The sequence below is a fragment of the Cnephaeus nilssonii genome (assembly GCF_951640355.1).
Source record: "Cnephaeus nilssonii genome assembly, chromosome: 6".
NCBI classification, from domain to species: Eukaryota; Metazoa; Chordata; class Mammalia; order Chiroptera; family Vespertilionidae; genus Cnephaeus; species Cnephaeus nilssonii.
In genome coordinates this window covers 74,072,775-74,096,971 of record NC_137077.1, presented here as the reverse complement: position 1 = coordinate 74,096,971, position 24,197 = coordinate 74,072,775, and the positions used below count along the sequence as shown (strand labels likewise).

Below are 24,197 nucleotides of genomic sequence, written 5' to 3'. Positions count from 1 at the left end.
CTATCCCCGGGAGGTCTGAAGAAGTGCACCTTTTCCTGACACAGTAGGTGAATAATTCTGTTCAGGTTGCACCAGAGGCCGCCCAGTGTAACATTACTATCCAAACAATCAACCTGGTAATTGGGTATTGATTATCAAGGCCAGAGTCCTTCATGGCCTTGCATGCTTAAAGTGGACATGAAATGTGACACATGAAACGACCAGAGGTCTGGCAATGTTGTGACAACTGTTAGTAACATACCGAAAATTCTTCTTGAAACTTTAGGTTGTTGTTTGTGCAAAGCTCTTCAACATGTTGTAGGAAGGATTTCTTGCTTATCGGCCTCCAAGCAAGAAAAGGTATAAAATGGAGTCACGTTAGATTGAGTTCTTTCACTTCAGCATGGCACTGGTTAACAAGTTAAAGAACAGCAGACATTTCAAACCCCATAAACCACCCAGCTCCATAAAGTCACTCTGTCATACTTACAAAATTAACTTTTCTCCTTTAAGTGCACTTTTTTTGTATTCATGGTTCAAAATTCCTTCTATTTTTAAGTGACTTTAAGTGAATGATTTAACATTTTAATGAAGAAAGTTTTTCAAGTAAATGTAGGGGCATAAAGTTATCATTGAATCCTCAAGCACATAATACCTCTTTGTCATACAGAAAACATTTTATACATTACAAGGTTTTAGAAGATATAAAATATTGCAGTGACCTCATTCTCATAATGACATGGCTTTTAAACCCCAAGGAGTTTAAATATCCCCGTATTACTTCCCAAGCTAAAATACAGACATGCAGACTTCACCCCAGAGAGAGAGAAAGCATTTCTCCAGTTACCATGCAATTAGTCATGCTTTTATGATTTATATCCAGCTTGGAGGTTTTTCTAACAAACATACAAAAAAGGAACCATACATTATGATTCATCAAGTCAGAGAGTCTAAAGTTGATATGCAAAAAGAAGAAAAGATATTTGATAAACTTACTTGATGGATTTTCTATAACTAAGTAACCTGCAACAGAGATTGTGTTAAATGCTTTATGAGTTGAGCGTATGGCTCTTTCTAAAAGAGTTCTAGATTAAAATAAGAAAAATATAAACCAGTTATGTATAATGTGCCATGCTTTTAACTAACATGTGATCATTATTTAATATTCTATTTAATTTTTAAATGTTACATATTATTTGGACCCAAACATAGACAAATGATAATTTAGCTTCTTTCTCAATCTAAGAAGGAAATTTTCTCTATTGTTAGGTATTTGGGGCACTCCATTCAAATGGGTCACTTTTTAATATATTGCATAGTATTTAGTGGTATAAGAAAGTTAACGGGAATTTTAAAAATATTTTCTTTGTCCATAGAGAATGCAGAACCAGGAAGAATGGGTCATTGAAAAATGACATCATATTGCCTAAGGCTTGTTTCATGAATGACTTTTGATGAACATATAATCATAACAAAAATCACAATCATTTCAGTTATTTTAAACATATCTTTTGTGACAGTTCATTGGTCATATTATTTATGCTCTGAAAAAATTGAAATTATTTCTAGCAGCTAAGTAGACTATGCAACACACAAATTCAGAAATGGGTACATCTTCAGTAACAAGTTTGTCATGCACAACAAATTAGCACTGCAAAAACACAAAGGCCACAAAGTATAATGAAATAAAGTAAAACATATAACTTACAAAAAGTTTCAAATTTTAATTATTATTGGGGACAATTTTACTGTATCCATTCAATAAAGAATCTTTATAAGAGGATGCTATGTGAAGTAAAGGATGAATGGAAGGAAATACTTAGATTGAAAAACATGGCATAATGAATATTATGAAGATGGTCACAAAGGGGTGTGTTCAATGAAAAAAACATGAGTCAAAAAGAAGTATATTTCATCCTAATATAGGAAAAGTACAGGGGTGGTGGAGCAAGTATTATCAAGAAGAATGATAGAATCTTGGTTAATACTGTAGGTGTCCTCAAGCAGAAGGAAACCTCGCCCAGCTTCTCAGGCTGTAACCTGGTAGAGCATCCCATTATCAAACATGGCATGACAGTGATAAAGTAGCAATGTTTGAGCAAAGTCTTGGTGGATGAGCTTGTGGGCTTTCCACGACACCTTCTAGAGATTCTAAGAAGGCAACGGAGAAATCCTGGCTCCAAATGGATATGGAGATGGCTGAATGGGCTATTATATCAGAAGAATCCTTGGTTTGGAGACAGGAAGACAAAATCTGAAATAGAGGCCTTGGAAATCCTTCAGACATGGCAACATTAGGAACTGATGAAACAATTGGAAATAACTACCCCTCAGCAAAGACCATCAAGAAAAAAAGACACTATGGCCTAAACCCACACTACCCCAGACCCTTTAGATGCCTGATGCCTGAATGCTCCCATGCCATGATGTTCCTCAGAAATAGGAATGGAAAGGGAATTAGATTGGGCAAATCCTAATTAACCGAGCTTCAGATAGAAATAAATGAGATACTTGAATTATCAAATCAATTTCCCTGTTACCAAACAAATGAAAATTCTTGAGTTGCATGGAGATCATTTTTATGGCAACAAGGAACATTTTTCAGTTTGTGATTGGTGAGATTCAAACAAACTACATCTGATTTAATTACAGGCTCATGGTCCATCTATTTAAGGACAATCAGACCGAACAGATTCTCTTTTCTCAGAAGATCCAGGATTGCTTGAGTATCCAGGATGGACTGGTAAAATATTTTTACTAGAATATCTAGAATCTGAAATAGAGCTAGTTTCTGGGCAGCCATCAGTAAGTCATTTGAAGAATCAGTTATGTTTAAGACATTCCCAAAAGATGTTAAACATGAATAATCATATTAAAATATAAATAAGCAAGAAAGAGCTAAAGCAACGTATTGTTATTCATATTCTTATTCTTTTTTCATTAATATCTATTCTCATTTAGAAATTATAATTAAACAATTTTTTTCTTTCAAGTAAGTTGTTTTCAGTGAAAAATGCTACAGAAAGTTGATTTTATTTTACTATTCTTATTATATTTTTCATTTGAAATATTTCTCTAAAAATACTAACTTTAAAACATAACTGGATAAATATTAGACTTGAATGAATATTTGTGAGGCTTCAAGTACCTGCTCTGGTTACATTATCTTGAGCAAGTTACTTTGATCTTTCTGTGCCTCACTTTCTTAATTTGAAAAGTGGGATGAAATTATGTAAATCAAGCCATGGCCGGTTTGCTCAGTGGATAGAGCGTCAGCCTGCGAACTGAAAGGTCCCAGGTTTGATTCCAGTCAAGGGCACATGCCCGGGTTGTGGGCTCGATCCCCAGTGGGGGGGCTTGCAGGAGGCAGCTGATCAATGATTCTCTCTCATCACTGATGTTTCTATCTCTCTCTCCCTCTTCCTTCCTCTCTGAAATCAATAAAAAAAATATAAAAAATTATATAAATCAAGTTCCTATATGTAAAATATTCAGAAAAAATCCCTGGTTTTGGTAAGCAATACATAAATATTAGTTACTGTCCTTAGTACAATAGTTACTTTTTCTAGTTTATTTTGTATAACTCAAGTTCATCTTACTCATTGTTTCTATAACTTAAGATATAGAGAAGAATATTTTTGGTTTCTACAAGAATATTGTCTTAAATATACTCAAATATGGGTAAACTAGGTTTTGCTAGGTTAAGCAGCAAGATTTCCTATTTTATTTTTCCTAATCAAGGTTTCTGCATAAAGAATGGTCACAAATATCTAGACTTTCAATCCAACTCTGATTTTCCCAGTTCTCAATGCAAGGTCCTAAGTGCATTTCAGTTTTCATGTAATCATCTGAAAGCATTTCTAATCATGCCCACATTTTTGACATTATTCCTTACATTTCCCCTTTAGACACTCTGTTTGAACTCCAGAAATTCTCTTGGAATTCCTCCCTCTCAGTTTGTTTCATTCCACGTGTTTTCTCACAACCAGATTCTACTGATTCCTTAATAGCTGATTCATATGTTAACTTCCCCCTGGAATTTTCCCTCTTCTATTACAGAGAAAATAAAATCTTCCTTCTGTGAAAACAAGTTTCTTAGGACAAATCACCTTCTACCTTGTATTATGGCTATTTAATTACATGCATTAAGGATGCTGCACTAAGGTCCATGTATTTTTGAAGGCAAGGTCAGGAGTAGCACTTGATTTACCCCAAGTCCCTCATGACCTTATTCATAGTAGACAATGAGTAAGTCATTGTTAAGTATACGATGTGGATGCATTCAGACCAAAATACACAGTAAGCTAAATACAAGTGCTCTGATTACCATGAGAGTATTTGAATTAAATCAATTTTCACTAAAATATTAAGCAATCGAGAATTCTCAGAAGGTCCTAACTCAAAGCTTTGGATAATTATGGTCACTATACTTACCAGCAAACAGTATAGAGTATAAACAAAGGTCAGATCCTGCCATCTAACACTAGAAGTTAACAGGTGCTAGATACTTTGTTAGGAAATTAGATATAGGAACAAAAAAAATTGCTCTTGCCTACTTAATAAAATATAGGTTTTAAAAAGGAAGTAGGGCCTGTTTTGGCTTTATTTCCTTTTGTATCACTCTATCTAAACCCAATCACTTTCTGCAATCTGTCCTTCACATTTGGATTTATATAATGTAAGAAACAAAGCTTCGAATAGTCTAATTCTTACGTAATTGTCCAGTCTAGGCTTACGTTACAATTCCATTTGCAATAAAATTTTCAGGCCAACCTGGCGGGTCCCGGGGCCCGTTTGCTTCCCCCTGGACTTCGGCATGATCGGCCAGAAGATGCTCTTCTGCTTCTCCACGAGGCCCGCCGGGAAGCGAGGCTGTGGGAGCCCTAGCGGAGAAGAGCGGGGATGCAGCAGCCAGCCCGCCAAGCAGGCCCCATGGGAGCAGGAGGTGCCCAGCACACCGCATTGCTTAGATTCAATGTGCCAGTGGGTTTCGGTGAGAGTTGGAAGCACCTCAGTGGAGAGTTCAGAAAACCGTATTTTATAAAGATAATGGGATTTGTTTGCAGAAGAAGACGTCACACTGGTTATCCACCCCCACACCAAGTCTTCACAGGGGCCCAAATGTGTGACATAAGGGCCGTGAGGGTTGTCATCCTGGCACAGGATCCGTACCATAGACCCCTGGGCTCTGCTTGAGTGTTCAAAGACCTGTTCCACCTCCGCCCAGTTTGGAAAACATTTATCAAGAGCTGTCTGCAGACATCCATGGTTATGTTCCTCCTGGCCGTGGAGATTTATCTGGGTGGACCAAGCAAGGTGTCTCCCACTCACAGTCAGAGCACATCAGGCCAATTCTCATAAAGAGAAAGGTTGGGAGCCATTTCCCGATGCGGTTGTGTCCTGGCTCAGTGAGAAGTCGAATGGCCTGGTCTTCTTGCTCTGGGTTCCCATGCTCAGAGGAAGGGCAGTGCCATCTGGCAGCGCCACCACGTGCTGCAGACTGCCCACCCCTCCCCGCAGGCGGTGCACAGAGGGTTCTTCGGATGCAAACATTTCTCTAAAACCAACGAGCTGCTGCAGAAGTCTGGCAAGGAGCCCATCAACTGGAAGGATCTGTGACCCTGAACTGGGAGGTGGGGTGTGTGTGTGTGTGGGGGGGGGGGGGGGAGGGTATGCCTCTGGGCAGTTTCTAGAAGATTCTATTGAAGTATTTGTCCGTGACAAGTCGATACTTAAAATTAAAAACGTAATTTTCCTAGTGATTCTTAAGCACTTTGCACATGGGGGTGAACGTTTCCGTAAAGCAGCCATGAGCCAGGCTGCCCAGGAGTGGGAGCTTTATCCAGGAAAGACTGTACCCTGTGACCAAATATCTACCACTTTGGAACCTGGCCTTGGCCTAGAATACGGTCTGGGAAGGGAGAGGAGGTCAAATTCTCTAGACTGTTCTCCTCTGTTCCCTTTATGGTTAAAAATTGGGAGAGAAGCACCTTTTTGGTGTATGTCAGCTGCTAGTGCTTTTACCCAGAGGTTAAACTTTAGCTTATAAGGCATTGGGTGTTTTTATTTAGAAAGTCCCCCTTTGCACACCCTGGTGTTCCAGTCTGGGCCAGGTCCACTGCCCCTTTGCTCCCTTACAGAGCCCTCAGGCCCCTCCTGGAAGGACATAGGATTTTTTGGCAGCTCCCAGAAATTAGGATTTCCTGATTGTAGCAGAGGTGAAAATTCTTAAGGAACAATCCTTGGTGTGAGCCTTCAGGTTGGCAAAGGCCAAGAGAAGTAGGTTGGGTCTTATTCCCACTGTTTCTCTGGGTGTTTCTAGGAGTAAGCAGTGGAATTTGAACAGAAAGAGAAAAGGGGATTTGTTTAAGAGAGGAAATATTTTTCTGCCAGATGTATCCCGAATTGGGTTTTGAAGGCAGTATAGTGCCAAAGGTTGTTTTTTATGGACAAATCACTTTGGGACACATTTTTCTAGAACACTGGAGAATTTTGATCTTTTATTTATTTATTTATTTATTTATTTTTTTAAATATATTTTTATTGATTTTTTACAGAGAGGAAGGGAGAGGGATAGAGAGCTAAAAACATCGATGACAGAGAAACATCGACCAGCTGCCTCCTGCACACCCCCTACCAGGGATGTGCCCGCAACCAATGTACATGCCCTTGACCGGAATCGAACCTGGGACCTTTCGGTCCGCAGGCCGACGCTCTATCCATTGAGCCAAACCGGTTTCGGCAGAATTTTGATCTTTTAAAAACTACTTATGAGGATGCATTTATTTTTTAAATCCTTTTTTAAAGATGCCATCTTTGTTAGGTCTGCCCCACCCCTCTAGATCCTGTTAGACAGATTGTTCTGCTGTTATCTGGGTTCAAAGTTAAACCCACTGGAGTTTGGTAATAAAAGGTTGATGAAGTTAAAAAGAAATCTCCAAGTACCTCTCTGGATAGCTTAAACCTATGCCAAAATGGGCATGAATTACCTATTTCAAATAAAAATTATATATATTTTTTCTTGTTGTCTGTGGTATTCAGATAATAGTCTCACATTTTATGGGTATATTTTGCCCTTAAGTCTTGGCTATGGCCTAAATTTTATTTTTCTTTGAAGTTTTAAAATTTTATTTTTTAAATAAGAGAAATTAATCTGGATGATGTATATGGAAAATTAGAAAAGAAGGTAGGACATAATATGAGGAAAATATGAATTAACTTATCACTGGTGAGGTAACTAAATTCCTTTAGGAAAAAATGTTTGGTTAGATACAAATAAAAATTTACAGAAATTGATGTGCATGAAAGTTAATGTTATTTCAGGAGAGCTATTTTCAAAACAAGTGCTCTGTGGTGACCTTCAAAGAAACTCATACAGAACACTTATTTTTATTAACATTTTTTAAAACTTCTAAAATTCTTAAACGGAGAGCATATTACTGGTAGGGTACTCTTGTTTTATTCACTTACTATATAGGGTGTCCCAAAAAAGTAGATACAATTTTGAATAATTATAAAGGCAGTGTTTATTAAAATACATTTCATTTTCAAAATTGAGCAATCAGCTGTTAAAATGTGTGTACATTTTTGGCAACTCCCTGTATTTAAGGTATTGTCAAGTCATATTCAGCTACTCAGTATATAGATCAGTTGGGTAATTGTCCAGATTTCAATAAGATAACTGACCATGTTCCAATATAAAAGGCTAAACAGTGCTATTACATGAATCTTAGCTATCTTAATTCCTATGGCCTTTTGCTGAAAAGAGTATTATTTCACGGCTGGGCTCATTTTTAAAAAGTCTATCAAAAACTTAAATTCCACTCAGATTACTCTTGATAGATCCAGAGAGGAACCATTTATTTATGTTGGCAGTGGTGATTGAAGACCTTATTGTCACAGAGACTCGGCTTTCCCTCAAGGTCAATGAGTTGAAATCTATAGGGAATTAAAATATAGTCCAAATAGAGAGCCATAGATGATAGCATATAGATGAGCAGCTTAAATCAGCATTACCAGTAGCTTAGGGCAAATTAAGAAACGTTGTGTTTTCTACTAACCAGTTAAGTTAGGCAAAAAAGAAAAGAACCTCAAAGTCTATTGCTTTGATATAAAAATATGAAATTTGTACACACTAATTTGTACTTCATATTAAAATAAAAATTTGTGAACAATTCTACCTCTCTGGTAAAATGTATTAGTTAATCTTTCCAAGTTTTGCAAAATGGTGAGTGTGAGTTTTTAATTGCTCCGACACTTACATCTACTTCTAAATGATATTCTATCACTTATCCAAAACATTGCAATGCTGTCAAAGGTGTCTTAAGTTTAGTTCTTCCTCTTGTTTTTATTTGTCCCACTTAAATGGCAGCCTTTCAGATCCTTCTTCATTTTTTATAAAATCATCAATAACTTTTCTGTGGTCTTCAATATAAATTAAGAATATTATCCTAACCAGTGGCTGGTACTATATAGCTGATGCTAAAACTTCATTTTATAAGGTAAATATACAACCCGAGTAAGTCCGTAATGTATGTTTTTCTTATTTAATTAGAAAAACAATCAATTAGTAAGTGATATCCAAGTACTCTCCAAATATGTCTCCTTACATCTGTAAGGACAAACCGGTTGAAAAGGAACTCAGCTATTTGAAGGGCAGCTCTTTGGGGGCTGCCTTCCTTTTTTCATCACAGTATTTCCAGTGCCTAGAACAGTGCCATGCACGTGATAGGTGCCCAATTGTCGCTTATTTTATTCAAGCAAAGAGAAATGGACTTTTAGATAGATAGGGGAAAGCAATCTTCTTGCTGATGTCAAAGAGCTGAAATAAGATTCCCAGGGTGCAGGAGTTATATTTTCCTCATTACTAAGCCTCTCCACATTAGCACATTTGCAAACAAATTCTTGACAGTTGGTGTATTTTGTCAACCATGTATTCTAAATTAAAACCATGGGCACAAGCTTAGCTACCCCAGGGACAATGGGGCTGAAGCAGCAGATAGAGAGGATGAAGAGCCTGCTGACAGCTGTGTGAAAAGATGGGCAAAGTTCTCAGTGAGGACTTAATGAAGAGGAAGCTGATGACATAACACCATCTAAAAGGAAGCACTTGCAGCCTGAACTATTACCTATGGAGGCAGATAAGCACTGAAGTTCCTCTGGAAGGAGTTGGAAGGCATCCTCAGAAAACTAAATTTCGAAGAAGACCACATCTACTTTAACAAATACAATTTGTGTAGAGGTGTTCTATAAAGGTTTTCCTTAACCCAAACTATTATATTTAGTTCTGACTGAGCAGGAAACTATGCAGGACACTAGGAGAAAAAAAAAAATGGTGAAAGGGGAGAGACAGTGAGGATCCTATGAAAAAGGGAACATTTTTTTTCTAATGGCATAAAGCAAAAGGATTATGTTTAATGATGATGAAGAAAGACACTCAGCAGAATTGCTCAAACAGAACATTTGTGTGTCTGGAATGATGAGAGGTCAGCTTCGAGTGCTGGTTAGAGATGGATCTTTTATGTGTGACATGATCACTTAAATCTTTAGCTCAAGAGTGTCTTACTTTGACAAATGTTTGAATCTGATCAAGCAGGTCCTTTGAGGAAAAGGTATTTTCATAAAACTATTTTAATTCTGTGAATGGAAACTTGATAATTAGTTAATAAACAGTAAAACAAGATTAATTATGATTCCAAAATGCTAAATGTGATTAGAATAGAAATAGGCCTGGTCTCCTCTGTTTCAATCATGCCGAGTACTATTCATGATCAATAAGAATGCTGGGAGCATTGGCCCCATCCAGCACTGTGGCTCATGGAGACTGATTCCTCTGTAGTAGATTTGAGATTTTGAAATCAAATGCATTTTCATTCTCTGCTTCCATTTATATATTTTGCAGGAATTAACTGATTATCTCTGAGGCATTCAATCAATTGCTGGGGTCCAGTATAATGCTGATATTTTGCTTTCAGAATATAGTAATTTTTGTGCTAATATAAAAGTGACATTTCTGAGCAACAGAGGAGTGCCTGAAAATATGCACAGGTGGCCGTCCAGTGGTCTGGACAAAATTAAAGATTCCATGAAATGTGCTATACTGTGTGCCCCGGTGTCAGGGAACAGGACATGGCAGCGTCTTGGTCCTTACAGATTACCGCCTGCAGTCGTCGAAATGGGCTTGTGTGGAGTGTAAACCCAGCCTCCACTTGTCAGATGGCAAATTCAGCTCTTGTGCCATGATTAAAATAGGACAAGAAGTATGTGAAGAAATCTAGGTGAACACTTGTTTTTCAAAGCTAACACAACATGAGAACACAGCAAATTCTTAGACATGCACATTATGAATCAATGTGCATTTTGATAAGATTAACTTTACCATATCAATAGCATGCAGTATTATAGAGGACACGTTGTAAGTAGAAAGCATGGGGGATGGCTTTGAGAAAAATTGCAATTTAGACAACAAAGCACTCAATGATATTTTAAAATACAGAGCACACCACCTGACAAGATTAAAATAGTCACAGCAGAGCTCTGCATCACCACAGTAACTTACTGGATGACAAAAATCTCCTTGCGTCTAAAGAAAAATGAAGAGTATCTGGAAGTAAAGATTCATTAATTATTGAGTATACAAACACTGAATTACTTTTGATTTTCTACTATAAGGACATGTGCATTAAATATTTTAAGTTTTATTCTACTTCAGGATATTTCTTATTCTGAATTCATACATTGGTCAGACATTTCTTATTTGGATTCTCATATTTTTGCCATTGCTTATAAAATAGTTTAAAACAGAAGTAAAATTAACAACCAGAATCTGCCAAAAAACTGATGGCAATTAAAATGCTAACTGTTTTACATAAAATATCCTGTGTCAGTCAAATACTATGTATTCTTATGAAAGCCACAGTAAAGACTGCACTACTAAAGATTTTCCAGTTTCTGCATATTTGAACTTACATTTAAATGCCATCATTCCTTTGTCCCATATCAAAAATTCAAAAGGAGGAGTGCTTTCCTTAGAATTGGTCCCTGATAGAAAATGCTGCTTGAAGAAGGAAACCATGAGTCCTTGTGTATTTGAGAGGGTTAATACTGATCTCATCTAGTATGCCTCAGAGTTAAATACACACTATGCACACACACACACACACAAATATAGGTGTATTTTGATATCTCAGAATCAAACAGACCTGGGCTATCACCATGCCTGTCTTATTTACTAGATGTATGACCTTGAACAATTACTTAAAATCTCTAAGTATCTTTTGTTTTTCATTTGTGAACCAAGGATAAGAGTACCTACAACAAAGACTGAAAGTTATTTGCAAACATGACATACAGAATTTAATACATAGTAATTGCTCATAAACAGTAGCAATTATTATGTTACCAATCCCTCCATGAAAGTAGATTAGGGTAATTTTAATTTTACAAATATTATAAATAACAATAATAACAAAACCAAATGTATTTTGATTTATAGTTTATAAAGCACATTCATAGGATTCTTTCAAATGGTCAGCTTCCTGAGGACATAGCTATAAGTTGAACAAGAATTCAACATGCAAACATCTAAAGTTATTGAAGAAGAAAAGATACTCTTAAACTAGCAATTCAACTGTTTGCTTCATTTTGTTGAGAAATTTAATGCCATTCATTATTACAGAATTTGGCCTTGAGTCTTAAAATAATGTACCATTACATTCACTCAACTATAGTAGGCAAGATAATTGGTATGGAATGATACACAAAATTTCTGGGGGGAAAATTGTGGCTAAGAAGAAATTGAGTATCTGTCAAGTAAGAATATTAGAAACATTGATTAATGTTATTCTGCTATTTTTTTCTGATTTAATCACAATAGCAACCAAACTTCTGTAACTTAAGTGTGAAAAGGAGGTGAAAATAAGCTCAGTGTTGCACTTAAATTAGCTTAAAAAACAATCCACAGGGCCAATCTCACAATCTTAAAGAGACAGGTCTCTGTTTTACCTGTGCATGTATTGCTGACCTTGCCAATATTTTTACCTAGGAACCTTTCTCACTTCAATGAGTTAAGTGGTATGCTTTGAAGGAGTCATCACAAAATGTTGCTTTGTTCATTTGTTTATCATATAATAGGATCATTTGTTAACCTGGTAAATGTGTAATGGATGAGCCAAAAATATTAAATGTTCTTCCTAAAAATGTGGCTTGTATTGTCAAAACTTAAAAATAAAATGTGCATATTGAAATGACATAATTATCATTCCATATAAGAATTTGAAATGTTATGTTGGTGTACCCTGACTGTTCTCATGGAGTTATAGTATATTAAATCTTTGAGTTTTATTCTCCTTCAAGAAGAAAAAGTATAAAGCGAGATAATTCTTCAGATCTTTTGTGAAACAAGGTAAAATATAAATTAAAAAATAAGAATTTACATATATAACCATTACAGTATAAAGCTTAAAATGTAAGTAATAAATAGATAACATAAAATAGTTAATTTTTAACTATATAAAGGATTTAGTACCGAGCATCACAATGCTTTTTTCTTATCTAGATAACTCCCTATAATTAATATTTTAATGATTGATTAGATATTCTCCTTTATTATTTCTTTTATGGACATGTGGAGACATATAGCCTTGAGGAAAATTGCCAGTTAGCATGAAAAAATTGAGCAGATTCTATGGAAAAGAACATGCTTGAGCTCAAGTAAGAAAGAGCATATGGGTGGACTTAAAGGAAATTATCTAAGTTCTTTCCTGCAAATGACAAAGACATACAGCATAAATTACTCAACATTTTGGAAGCGAACTCAAGCTCCTTGATTCTTCACTTCTAGAACCTACTGGTACTATCCGCCATCGGTCTCCGTGGCTCTACCCTCATCAGACCTGTATGGCTTTGAATAGGTTTAGATTTTCAGCACCTAATCATGGATTCTCCTCTTACTATTTTTCTAGTCTTACTGTCTAATGTATTAGTGACTTTATTAACATGAAAAATTTCAACAAATAGTAAAGCTAGAGACATATCTCTGTAATGAAGAGTTAATACCCAAACCACTAGATGGCTATTTTAACAAATTTCTATAATAAATCAAGCAAAGCATATTATTATATGCCATTGGAATTACAAACAGAATGTTTTACAGTCACAAATACAAGAATCATAACAAACAAATGAGAAAGTAAAAAGCATGGACACTAAAGTTTCCAAGTTTGCTATTACTAGGGGTAATATATACTAATTTTCTATGTGTAAAAGTAAATAAGACATTTAAAATATATTTGAAAGACATTTCTACATCCTTTTATAAATAAAGTGACATATAAATAAATGTGAAAATCAGAAAAAAATAACCAGGAGTCAAGGTTAAATAAGGCAGTCCCTGAATTATAAACACTGAATAATAAACAATCTGTAACTCCTCACCCACCTTTTCTATTAACTGCTATGACAGTAATTGTTTAAAAATAAACAAAAATACAACAACAACAAAAAAAAACAACCTCCTACCTTTTTATAATGGCTGTGTTCAGAAGTGGAGGAAGTTTCAAACTGTACAAACATGTAGAGTTTAGGGGATCTGACCTCATCAAAGCCTAAAGTTTGCCTAGAAATGGTAACCTCCTTAATAAAGAATACTTCCTCTGACACTGACTGGCTTTACCCCCCCCCCCACACACACACACACACACTTCATTATTTGATATCTGTTAAAGACCTACTTCCTAAGGACTTTTGGAGAATTAATGAAAAATATCTTATAAAAAATTCTCTAAAAGTTGGTGCTTAGCAGTTCACATTTTAGTATGAACAGATTAAAACAAATAAAATGAATTGCACTGAGAGACTTGAAGTTTTATCACTTGCACACCTTGGGGTGTGGAAGAAACAGACTGGGGCCCCAGGCCTGTGGAGGAGGCAAAAAGCCTTGAGAAAGGCGTACAGAAAGGCACTTGCAAAAATACTACTGAAATTCCGTTGGCCCACAGAGAAAACGACTAGACACTTCCTTTCACTATGCAGTATGACCCTTCAAGGACTGGGAGACACAGCTTCCTACCAGTACTGCTCTATTGTTCCCATGATGTGGTTCCACTTGGGCAGGTTACCTGGGGAATCTACTGATCTTCCACACACAACATTTCCCAGGTTGAAAACTATGCCTTGAGTAATATATAACCATCTTACACATAGTCTTTGGAGTAATATCGATTTCAGGTGGGAATGGTCTGCACTAGAATATTAAATAGAAAGAAGTTTGCATAGCCAACAAGCCAAATTTCCTTGTAATTTAGTGATAATACTAAATAATTTCCATTCTGTAGCATTTGGAAGGCCCCTGCTCATCAAGTGACACTTCGCTCTATAGCACATTGTAGGTATCTTAGACATGCTGGAAATATTCATGCAAAGTTGATCTATATGTAATACCTTAATCAATAAAGTTTAAAAAAGAAAAAAAATAAATAAAAAAGTTGATCTATTAGGCAAAGGGCAAACTTTGTAAACAATAGCTATAAGTGATTGATTCCTTAATAAATTCCAGATCTTTGATGTCATATTTTCAGTTAATACTTTTTAAAAGTACAACTGAGTTGTTTTGTAACAATTGCCTTGTATTTATTTAAGCATCACAAAATATTGACTCTTAAAAGAATCTAAACTTGTTAAGACATCCTGATGATAGTTTTTATTGAGAATTTGATAAATTATCTTAATAGACAAAAGTTTTTTAAATGTGCCAACATTCTGAATAATATGTAATGATTTTAAAATAATTTAAAATTACCTATTCTTTAAAATTAAGCACTTTACTATTTCCAATACATATTATTGATACATATTTAGTACACACATATTTATTTTTCCTTCCAAAGGTAATATTTACTTTACATTTAATTTTTAAATACTAAGCAATTTAAAAAATAAGGTTTCAATATACAATTTATAATTTTAATGTAATTTCATACTAAAATAAAGAATTATAAAAAGGGTTTTATAAAAATAAACAATATCAAGTAGTTACAAATTTAACTATTTTAAACTTGTGATTAAAAATGTGGACAACTCCAGGAAATCTGATTTTTTTAAAAATCTATCATATGAAGTGAGTTATTAAACAACATAACTTTAAAGGTTTAATGTGTAAAGATATTTGTCTCAGAAAAAAAAAAGCTTGGTTGAAAACACTGTAGTCCGAGGTTCATATTGAACTCTAAGTATTAAGAAGATTAAGTGATTCTCCGAACATCAGTGAGAAGTGTGTAGAAGATGGAGGTCACCCTTTGAAAGAAGATCTCTGTGACCTGTATAAATAGGAGCCCCACAAACACTTCCAACAAGCATAGGTCAGAATAGGGTCATGGCTCCAGGCCCTCTGGACCACTGTTCACCCAGAGGAGTGTGCTCACCGCGTTAATCTCTCGTCCTTCAGTTCCAGGTCTGCCACTGTGATTAGCTGGTCCAGCTTGAATTTAGTGTCAATAATTTCTGCATCTCGAGGAGAGTATGTGCCGCCTTCTTTCTGCTTCTGACGAATCCTAAAATCCATGCAGCAACGTCCAAGAAGGGGATATCACAGAAAACATTAGACATGAGTCAAATAATTTCTTCATTGGGATCACTTCTCTGACTATACTGAAAATGCATAGCTACTCAATATCTTTTTCAGTTTTAATTCCATAGCACCTATTTTAATAAATACTTTTAACATGTTAATTTCTTGAATTTTCAAATTTTAATGAGAATTAGTTGATCAAGGCCTGAGCCACGGGCATATTTAAAATATAGAGCAAATGAGACTGATTCTGTGAGCTTACATTCCTTCCCTCCAATTGCTTAATAGATTTCTCACAAATAAGAAACATGCCAAAGTAAAAATAGCTTAATGATATCAGCACCACTGCTAAAAGGCAATGCTCTGTTGTTTTAATTATTTTAATTAAATCTGTCAGTTATAAATTATTCAAAAATACATAAGAAAGCCTGGCATCTTCTTCTTTTGTGTTATCATTTTATTGTTTCTGAGCCTTAAATCCACTCTTCTTTGCCCTGGATTGTAATATTAGAGCTACATGCTGTAACATTTCTCTTTTGCCTGCTAGCGAGATGTTAAACTTTGTCGACAGAGGACACTGGAGTGACCCTGCGAGGCTACAGGGATGGGAGACACTTCCCTTGGGGGTTCATGCTGCAATATTTTTATTCATGTGGGAGCCCAGCAGCCCACTTGCATGAGCTCTGGCTGCCTCTTAAGTGCAGGCTCTTCCCACAGGTGAATGGTAACAAGTAGCTCCAGCTGAATATCCAGATATTCAGCAAGAGTTTGCTTCTACAGACCAATTCAGCCTGCCTACCCTCCAATAGCAATGGGTAGCTTCTAAAGAACAGCTCCAGCCCCTTCCCTCTGTCATATTTCCTTGCCCACCGATAGGCAATAGGCTGCACGTGCTTGTGGTAGCCAGTCCTTGTTAGCCGGGGCCCTTTTCTAGTTCTTAGTTCCTTTTTTTGTCCTCTCTCCCTCATCCTAGCGAGGGCATCTCCTTTGCTGCACTGACACGTTCTAGATCCCTTAGATTCTTTACCTTGTAGTAGTTAAGTATTTCTACTAGTTAACAGTTCTTTTTATTAGATATTTCCCATTCAGGTCACTGTTGTGGCTTGTCTCCCTATTGGACTGTGACAGAATAGTGCTCACAAAGCATACTAGGCATGTGAGCACAAATAATTCTTACCTTGCAAATGCAAAAATAGCTGTTCCAAGAAGAATGATTGAAAGGATACACAAAGTGACTGAAAGGATAATCTCCACAGTTCTTTCGGAAAGTCCTTCACCTGAAGAGGACGAAGTATAACATTATCATTAGTTATTATTATTATTATTATTATTATTATTATTATTATTATTATGTAATACTATCTTGGATCTCAAAACACAGAAAAATATTTTCTTAGAATATTGCTCAAGAATACTCATGTTATTCTCTTAAATCTTATAAATTTGGGGCTTAATCCTTGGACTTCATTTTTTTATCTAAACTCATTCCCTTGGTAAGCCTACCCAGCTTCATGGTTTTAATCTTCATCTATATGATGTTGACTATTAATTGTTACATAGTGAACTTACTTGTATAACCAATTGCCTCCTAGAAGTGTAATTAAAATTAAAAAAAATCAAAATTTCCAAAGCTAATCTCCTATACTTCCTTTATTTCAAGTGTATCCTTCTACCTCTAGTTGATGGCAACTTCACTGTTCCAGTTGCTCAGGCCCAAAACCTTTTCTCTTAGAACAAATGCAAAATCTTTGAGGAAATCCTGTTAACTTTATCTTCAAGTTATATACTCTTTTCATTAAAAGAAACTAGAAAACTTGGGTGATAATTCCAAAGTGGTAGTAGGGAACAAAAGTAATTCACATATCTTATGGGGCAAGAACGTTAAGAAGCTTTCAAAGACTAATGATATAAGAACAAAAGATCCTCTTGAAGAGATTCCTACTGGCCAAAGAAGAAACAATTTAAACTTTATAATAAATAGAAACTGAAATTGATTGAGTCAACATATAAAAAATCTATACATTCAAATATTATTGAAACTAATAAGCTATGGGAGGAATAATAAAATTAGATACACAATATTACATTCCTAATGAAATAAGTGATTCAGGTAACCATCACAAGTGCATCTCTAAATGATGAGGAGTAAGGTTGATAGGAAATTGGATATTTATAGAATCAAAAATATACCCAAAGATTATTTTATGGTTATAATAAAGGAAAAAACTACTTTCTAATAAAGGATTATGCTGTCAGTACTACTAAACTTGCTGATCAATTAAAGTTCATTGAAAATGTGGCAACAAGATATTATATACCTTCTGATGTGAGGTATGTTGATCTAGGCAGCAACACTTTTAACATATCCCTGCCAAAATCATTAATTGTGAATATTCAAACCTTTATACCTCATTTCTAACTTATAAGAAAGTATTAAAGGAGGAAACAATTAATGCTACCAAGCAAAAGTAATCTGGAAAATTCAGAATATGGTACCTCCTGCAGAACAACTTATTTGATTGCTTCAATGAGTCTATCTCATAGGGGGAAAAAGAAGGGGAAGAGAAGTTTCTTCTAGATTAAAAGAGATTAAGAGATCAGACAATCAAAGATAATGTATAACCTGTTTATTTTGATCCTGATTCAAACAAGCTATAAAGAAAAATACCACAGGATGATTTGAAAATATATGTAGTATTATCTAATATCAAGGATTTATTGTTAATTTATTTTACTGTGACAATATAATATATATGTACTTATTAGAGAAACATAGTAAATTATTCAGGGTTCCTTCTGCAATTTACTTTAAAATGCTTCATAAATAAAAGAATGAATGCATAAATAAAACAATATGGCAAAATGTTTAAAATTATTCAACTTAATTAGTAGGTTTTAGGGGGGTTCATTACAAACTCTTTGTGTATGCTCTATTCACTTCTCACTATCTCTGCTGCTAGCATCCTGATCCAGGCTACCACCCTGTTTTATGTGAATTATTATATGGACACCCAAGTTCCCTGTATCCTCCCTTGTCTTCTATCCATCCCTCTCTACATAGCAGCAAGAGTCATCCTTTTAAAACATTAACTCTCTACTTAAAACCCTCCTCTCTTACCGAGAAAAGCCAAAGTCCTTCCAATGGACTATTTGACCTGGTCCCTCATTAACTCTCTGGTTCCCTAACTTCTCCTCCAATCTCTACCTTGTACACTCCTCTGGAGCCAGAATGTCCTCCTTGTTGTTTCTGGAACACACCAAGTCACTCCTGACATAGGGCTTTTGCATCAGCTTCATCCCCTGCTGAAAAAGTATCTCCCTTGTATATCGGCCTGGAGAGCCATTTCATTATTTTCAAGGGTTGCTTCTCAATGAGGCCTACACTGATCACCTCCTATGAATGTTTAGGTGCCTCCCAACTTCATATGTTGAAGCCATAAGCCCGAGGGTAAATACATTTAGAGTAAGGAAGTAATTAAGTTTAAATGAGGTCATAAGACAAGATTTGGGTCTAATCTGATAGGCCCAATAGGATTAGTATCCTTATAAGAAGATATACCAGAAAGCTGGCTTTCTCCCGCTGTACACACACACACACACACACACACACACACACACACACACACGAAGGAATAGGCAGGTGACTTTAGTGAGAAGGAGGCCTTTTACAAGTCAGAGTGAGAATCCTCACCAGATACCAAATTGACTGCAACCTGGATCTTGCATTTCTAGCCTCCAGAACTGTGGGAAAATAAATTTTTGTTGTTTAAGCCACACAGTCTATGGTCTTTTGTTAAGGCAGCCCAAGCAAACTATGATAGCACCATTTAAAATTGAAAGATATAACTAGCTCACTTCCTGCTTCCTCTCTTCTATATCCTCTGCATACTGTTCTATTCTTTCTTTTCTCCATAGCCCTTATCACCCTTTAATTTACCTTATAATTCATTTATTTATTATCCTTATTGTTTATTATCTGTCCAGAATGTAAACTCCCTGAGAACAGGGGACTTTATTTTATTCAAAACTGTTTTTCAAGTTCTGAAAATAGTACCAGGCACATAATAAATGCTCAATGAATATTTGTGAAATTTACAAATGAATAAAAATATTGATTTTGAAATAGATATTAATTTTGGGGGGTTGGAGATCAGTCATTGAAACAAATAAGAATGTACAACTTAATCATTTATTTTAGACAACTACTAAAATTATAATCAATTTTAATTTATGTGATTTATAATTTTACTGTAAAAAAGTATTAAAGTTGAGTGACAAAATAGGCTAACTATCTGTAAAACATGCAGGGCTTAATGTTTCATATTTTTTCCTGGATTGATGCTTTTGAAATGTTAAAATATAAAAGGGTTCCTACGCCGATTCTGCATGGTAGATTTAAATGAACACTGGACATTAAAGCGTTATCAGAGTTTCATGGTTTTCTAGAATCATGAGCACAATTTAGAAGACACTAAAGCAGCATGTAGCTCCTAAAGTATTTTAGATACACCTTTCTTTATACATAAAAGTGTGAATGGTCTGTTCGATTGAATTTTCACATGCTGACTCTTAATTGGATATGCTTGGGAAAGGAAACGTGAAGATGAATGCGGAATCTTTATCAGGTAATATTGAATCACTGGACTTTAGAACTCAGTGGGGATAAAAATGATTTCATAGACTACAATTTTTTTTCCCCAGATTAGATTACTATTTCAAAGCACCAGCCAAGTGAAGTGAGGAAATGACATATGATGTATTAATAAACAATGTGTAATCCTTTGGGCACATGTATTACAAAAGTACCATTAGGAAAGGACAAAATGTGCCATGACTGTGAGAACAGATTCTGATTCATTGCTATGCATGTACGCACAAAGCATTACCAATACAGAATGAAGACACTTCTAGAAATCTTTTCATAGAAAATGGAATTATTTTACCTAAAAATATAGACATGAATCTTTTTGGAATAAGCACAAGTCATTTCCTCACTAGACTTAAGATTCTATAAAAGGTCAAATTAAATTATGTTGTATTTGTAGAATAAAACATACCATTGTAATTAAGTCATAATTATGAAGTACTAATTAAATTCTCATCAGTATTATATTTTGATTGTAATTATCATCATTTAATCTAAGTATATGGATCAGATTAAGCCAGTTTTATATCTCTAAGAAGCTTAAGTTAAATTGGTTATAAAGCTTATCAGCTTTATAATGTCTGGCTTTTGACATAGGAACATGTTACATGATCTTATTAATATTGTTATTAATCTTCAAAGAAAACAAGTTCAAGTTCTTTTAACCAAAATTAAATTTAAGGAGTACTTCTTTGGTTTAGTCATCCTGGATATTCTAATACCACACAAAAATTTATGAAAAGCCACTCAATTTCATAATTCAAGAAATGTAAATTAAAATAAGCTAGGCAAATGTTATTTTCATACATCACAATGACAAAATATTAAAAGTGGTTTCTAGAATGTAGGAAGAGTCTAACTTATTCATTGCTAAAAAAAACATAAAGGAATTATTGTATCTTTATGTGTAAGAATAAAGCATACTCCTGTGAGTGTTAACTTCAAAAGCTAAGACAAGAAGATGAAAAGAGAACAGCTAGAAATCATTTAAAATGTTGAGAAGAGAAAATGGTACAGCAAGAACAGGAAGTCTGTGAGAGCAGAAACCTCACCAATAGTAATGAAATTGAAAGCTCCTGAGGCACTTAACGATTTTCAGCCAACGTGGTAACAGTGGTTACAAGCAGAGCACTGACTGGAGTCACACTGCCTGGGTCTAAAAGCTGGTGCTGTGACTTCCTAGCTCAATAATCTTGGGCAAGTTTCTTAAAGAGCCAGCTTCATACTTTTTACCAATAAATAGTCGATATCTATTTGTCGAAGATCATGTTATAGGGTTGTGAAGAATACATTAGGTCATATATAAAAACACTAAGAAAAATCTTGGTACATAAATAAAGAATGTTTAGTATTTTTATTAATAAACATTTATCACATTCATTCATTTATTCATCAGATTTACTTTCCCAGTTATTTTGTGAGATGAGTATTATTATTCTCATTTTGGAAATGAGATTTCAGAAGTTACTTTTTTAAGTAATTAACCTGTCACATAAATTCAATATATGCCAAAAGTGCCTGAAATATGACTGTCTAACCACAAAGTTTATGAGGTTCACCCCCACATTACCACTATCTCTTTAACATAATAAAAATCTCCCCTATATCTCTGGTGTTTTGGGGAAAGTGATTATTTTGCTGCAAAAATACATACAGACCCTGTTTCTAAGTGAGCATATTGGAACTTTTCATTGTTAGCTTAGTAATTAAAGGAGAAGTGTTATGACAGAAGAAAACCGTCACATGGTGCCTTTGCCATGGGGTTTAAGGTTTCATCTTATTCAGCTTTAATGAAGCCTTGTAAGGTGCAGAAAGGAGTGTGTGGTTTTCAAATCACAGGAACTCTCTATAATTAAACTCTGCAATCAAAACATTGCATACCAGCAGTTTCCATAAACTGATGTGCCTATAGAGGATTTCCAAAAAGGGTTTAAGAAGAATTCTTGTAAATTTTGTTAATAAAAATGCTAATGTTCAATCTTGTGTGGAAAAAAAAATCGATTAAGTTATAAGAATTTTTTTCAAGATTAAAATAATGGTGCATGTCATTTCCCATGTTTATTCTTCCAGGCCATAATGATTTCCCTACGTGCAAACTCCTCTTAGACCCACTCATCCTTATCCAGCCAAGCTCTGCCTGCTTCTTCTCCCTCGCACTACTGTCAGCCTCTTTCACTAAAAAACTTTTAGTCTATCAGTCTATGGTGATTCTTTTGTTCATAATTTTAACTTCTGAATGATCATGTTTCTGAGAGTCGTAACCACTATCAAAATGGCCTGACTTGGAATAATATGCCCTGAACAAATTTAGAAACACAGCCTTGCAAAGGCTCTTAAATCCTGAAGATTTCACTGATAGACAATGCAGCTAAGAACTCACTGTCTGTGCTGTGCGAAATGCCAGTGAATGAACATATATCTACTGGTGGCTTGATGACCTAAATGGGACCTATATTTCTTTCACTGAAGTCTGGGATCACAGACATGCATAAGTCTTTAGTAGGCTTGTTAAGAATGTTGAGAGTCACTAGTCCATTGCAAATGCCATTATATATCCTGATACATGACATATTTGAGAGAAAAAGGGACTTGAATGTCTTTTGTACCTTATGGTGACATTAGGGATATTATATTAATGCATTTTATTATTTGCTTGCCTCCATTATGACAGCCATTTTTGCCATTGCCCATTGACTATTGTAGAAATGGTCAATGTTATTTCTTTTTTGAGTTCTACTATATCTTCCTTGGCAATGGTATTTTTCTGAAAAGTTGTATGGCTCAATGGCCTTTTATTAATGTCAAATCATGGACCAGGGCCATTTCTAGGGGAGCTCTTTGATGCCTGGCTTATCAGCAAATCTGATCTCTACAGAATCATAACATCCAATAGCCAGGTAGAAAACTGATTGGAGGACAGAAAGTGACGTTGTTAACTCCATTAACCAGCAAAGTGACTGGACTGCTTTGCTAGTCATCAAGGAAGTCTACTCTACTGGTACACTTCATACTCCAAATCTGAACATCTCATTTCACAGCTGAGGTTTTCACTCCTTGTAATTTCCTCTACTCCTGCCTGTCACTGTTTTACCATCTATAAATGACTAGAGAGCAGAAGTCCACATGACCAATCCAAAGCATTACAGAGCGAAAGCCTATTTACTACAAAGCTGCTATATATCAGAAGCGATCCCATGGAAGACCACTCTAAGGAGGAGCCTGAAAGGCTGTCCTTCTGCCATTGGCTTACAAATAATACATGAACTCTGAGAATTTAATCATAGACACATGAAACCCTTCCCTGCCGCTTCCCCTTACCAACCCAGTGCCTTTCTACCTACTGCATCCAGTCTGTGTTTCACCGGCCCCTTCCTCCCTGGCCTTGGCAGGATCCTGCGTTCTGCCCTTTGCTCCACATCTTAACATCCCTTCTAGACTTCTGTTCTTACTAGGGCCCATAAGCATTAGTACCTGGGTGACTAGGGTGGTAGTAGTTATGATTCCAGAAAGAAACCAAGAACCAATTTGTGTATTCCTGTTACTTTCTAGAGTTAATTATTGTATTCTACACCCTAGTCTGTGAGAGAAAGGAAGAAAGAAGGTAAGCCTGGTCCCTGATACTCAGCTTCCCCCTTTTTTTATGGATTTTCATGCTCATTCCTATTCCCCTGAATATCTCAACTTTGCCTCTCAGATGACTGAATATGTTGTCCTCACCTCACATCAATAACAAAGACAAATACCACATCATCTCACTTATATGTAGACTCTAATGAGCAAAATAAACCGATGAACAAAATAGAACCAGAGGCATGGATGCATACCTGGAACAGACTGACAGAGCTCAGAGGGGAGGAGGGCACTAGATAAAAGAAGGTGAAGAGATTAGCCAAAGCATAGCTCAGAGACACAGACAACAGTGTGGTGATGGCCAGAGGGAGGGGGGATTGGGGCTGGGTGGAGGTGGGTAAATGGGGAGAAATGGGGGACATCTGTAATACTGTCAAC

At 35.6% G+C, this 24,197-nt stretch overlaps 1 protein-coding gene and 1 pseudogene across 3 annotated transcripts in view; one reads left to right on the top strand and one right to left on the bottom strand.

Moving 5' to 3' along the window:
• PTPRQ (protein tyrosine phosphatase receptor type Q) overlaps positions 1 to 24,197 on the bottom strand; it is a gene marked incomplete at both ends in the record, with an annotated part of 254,195 nt that overhangs the window by 24,799 nt on the left and 205,199 nt on the right. For both annotated transcript variants that reach the window (XM_079775461.1, XM_079775460.1), the window contains 4 exons: positions 242 to 323; positions 976 to 1,002; positions 15,399 to 15,527; positions 16,722 to 16,821. In XM_079775461.1, the coding sequence (XP_079631587.1) occupies positions 242 to 323; positions 976 to 1,002; positions 15,399 to 15,527; positions 16,722 to 16,821 (338 nt within the window). The remainder of the gene's footprint in view (positions 1 to 241; positions 324 to 975; positions 1,003 to 15,398; positions 15,528 to 16,721; positions 16,822 to 24,197) is intronic.
• LOC307101991 (uracil-DNA glycosylase-like) lies at positions 4,882 to 5,598 on the top strand (annotated as a pseudogene). Its single transcript has one exon. The product of its transcript is annotated as a uracil-DNA glycosylase-like (transcript).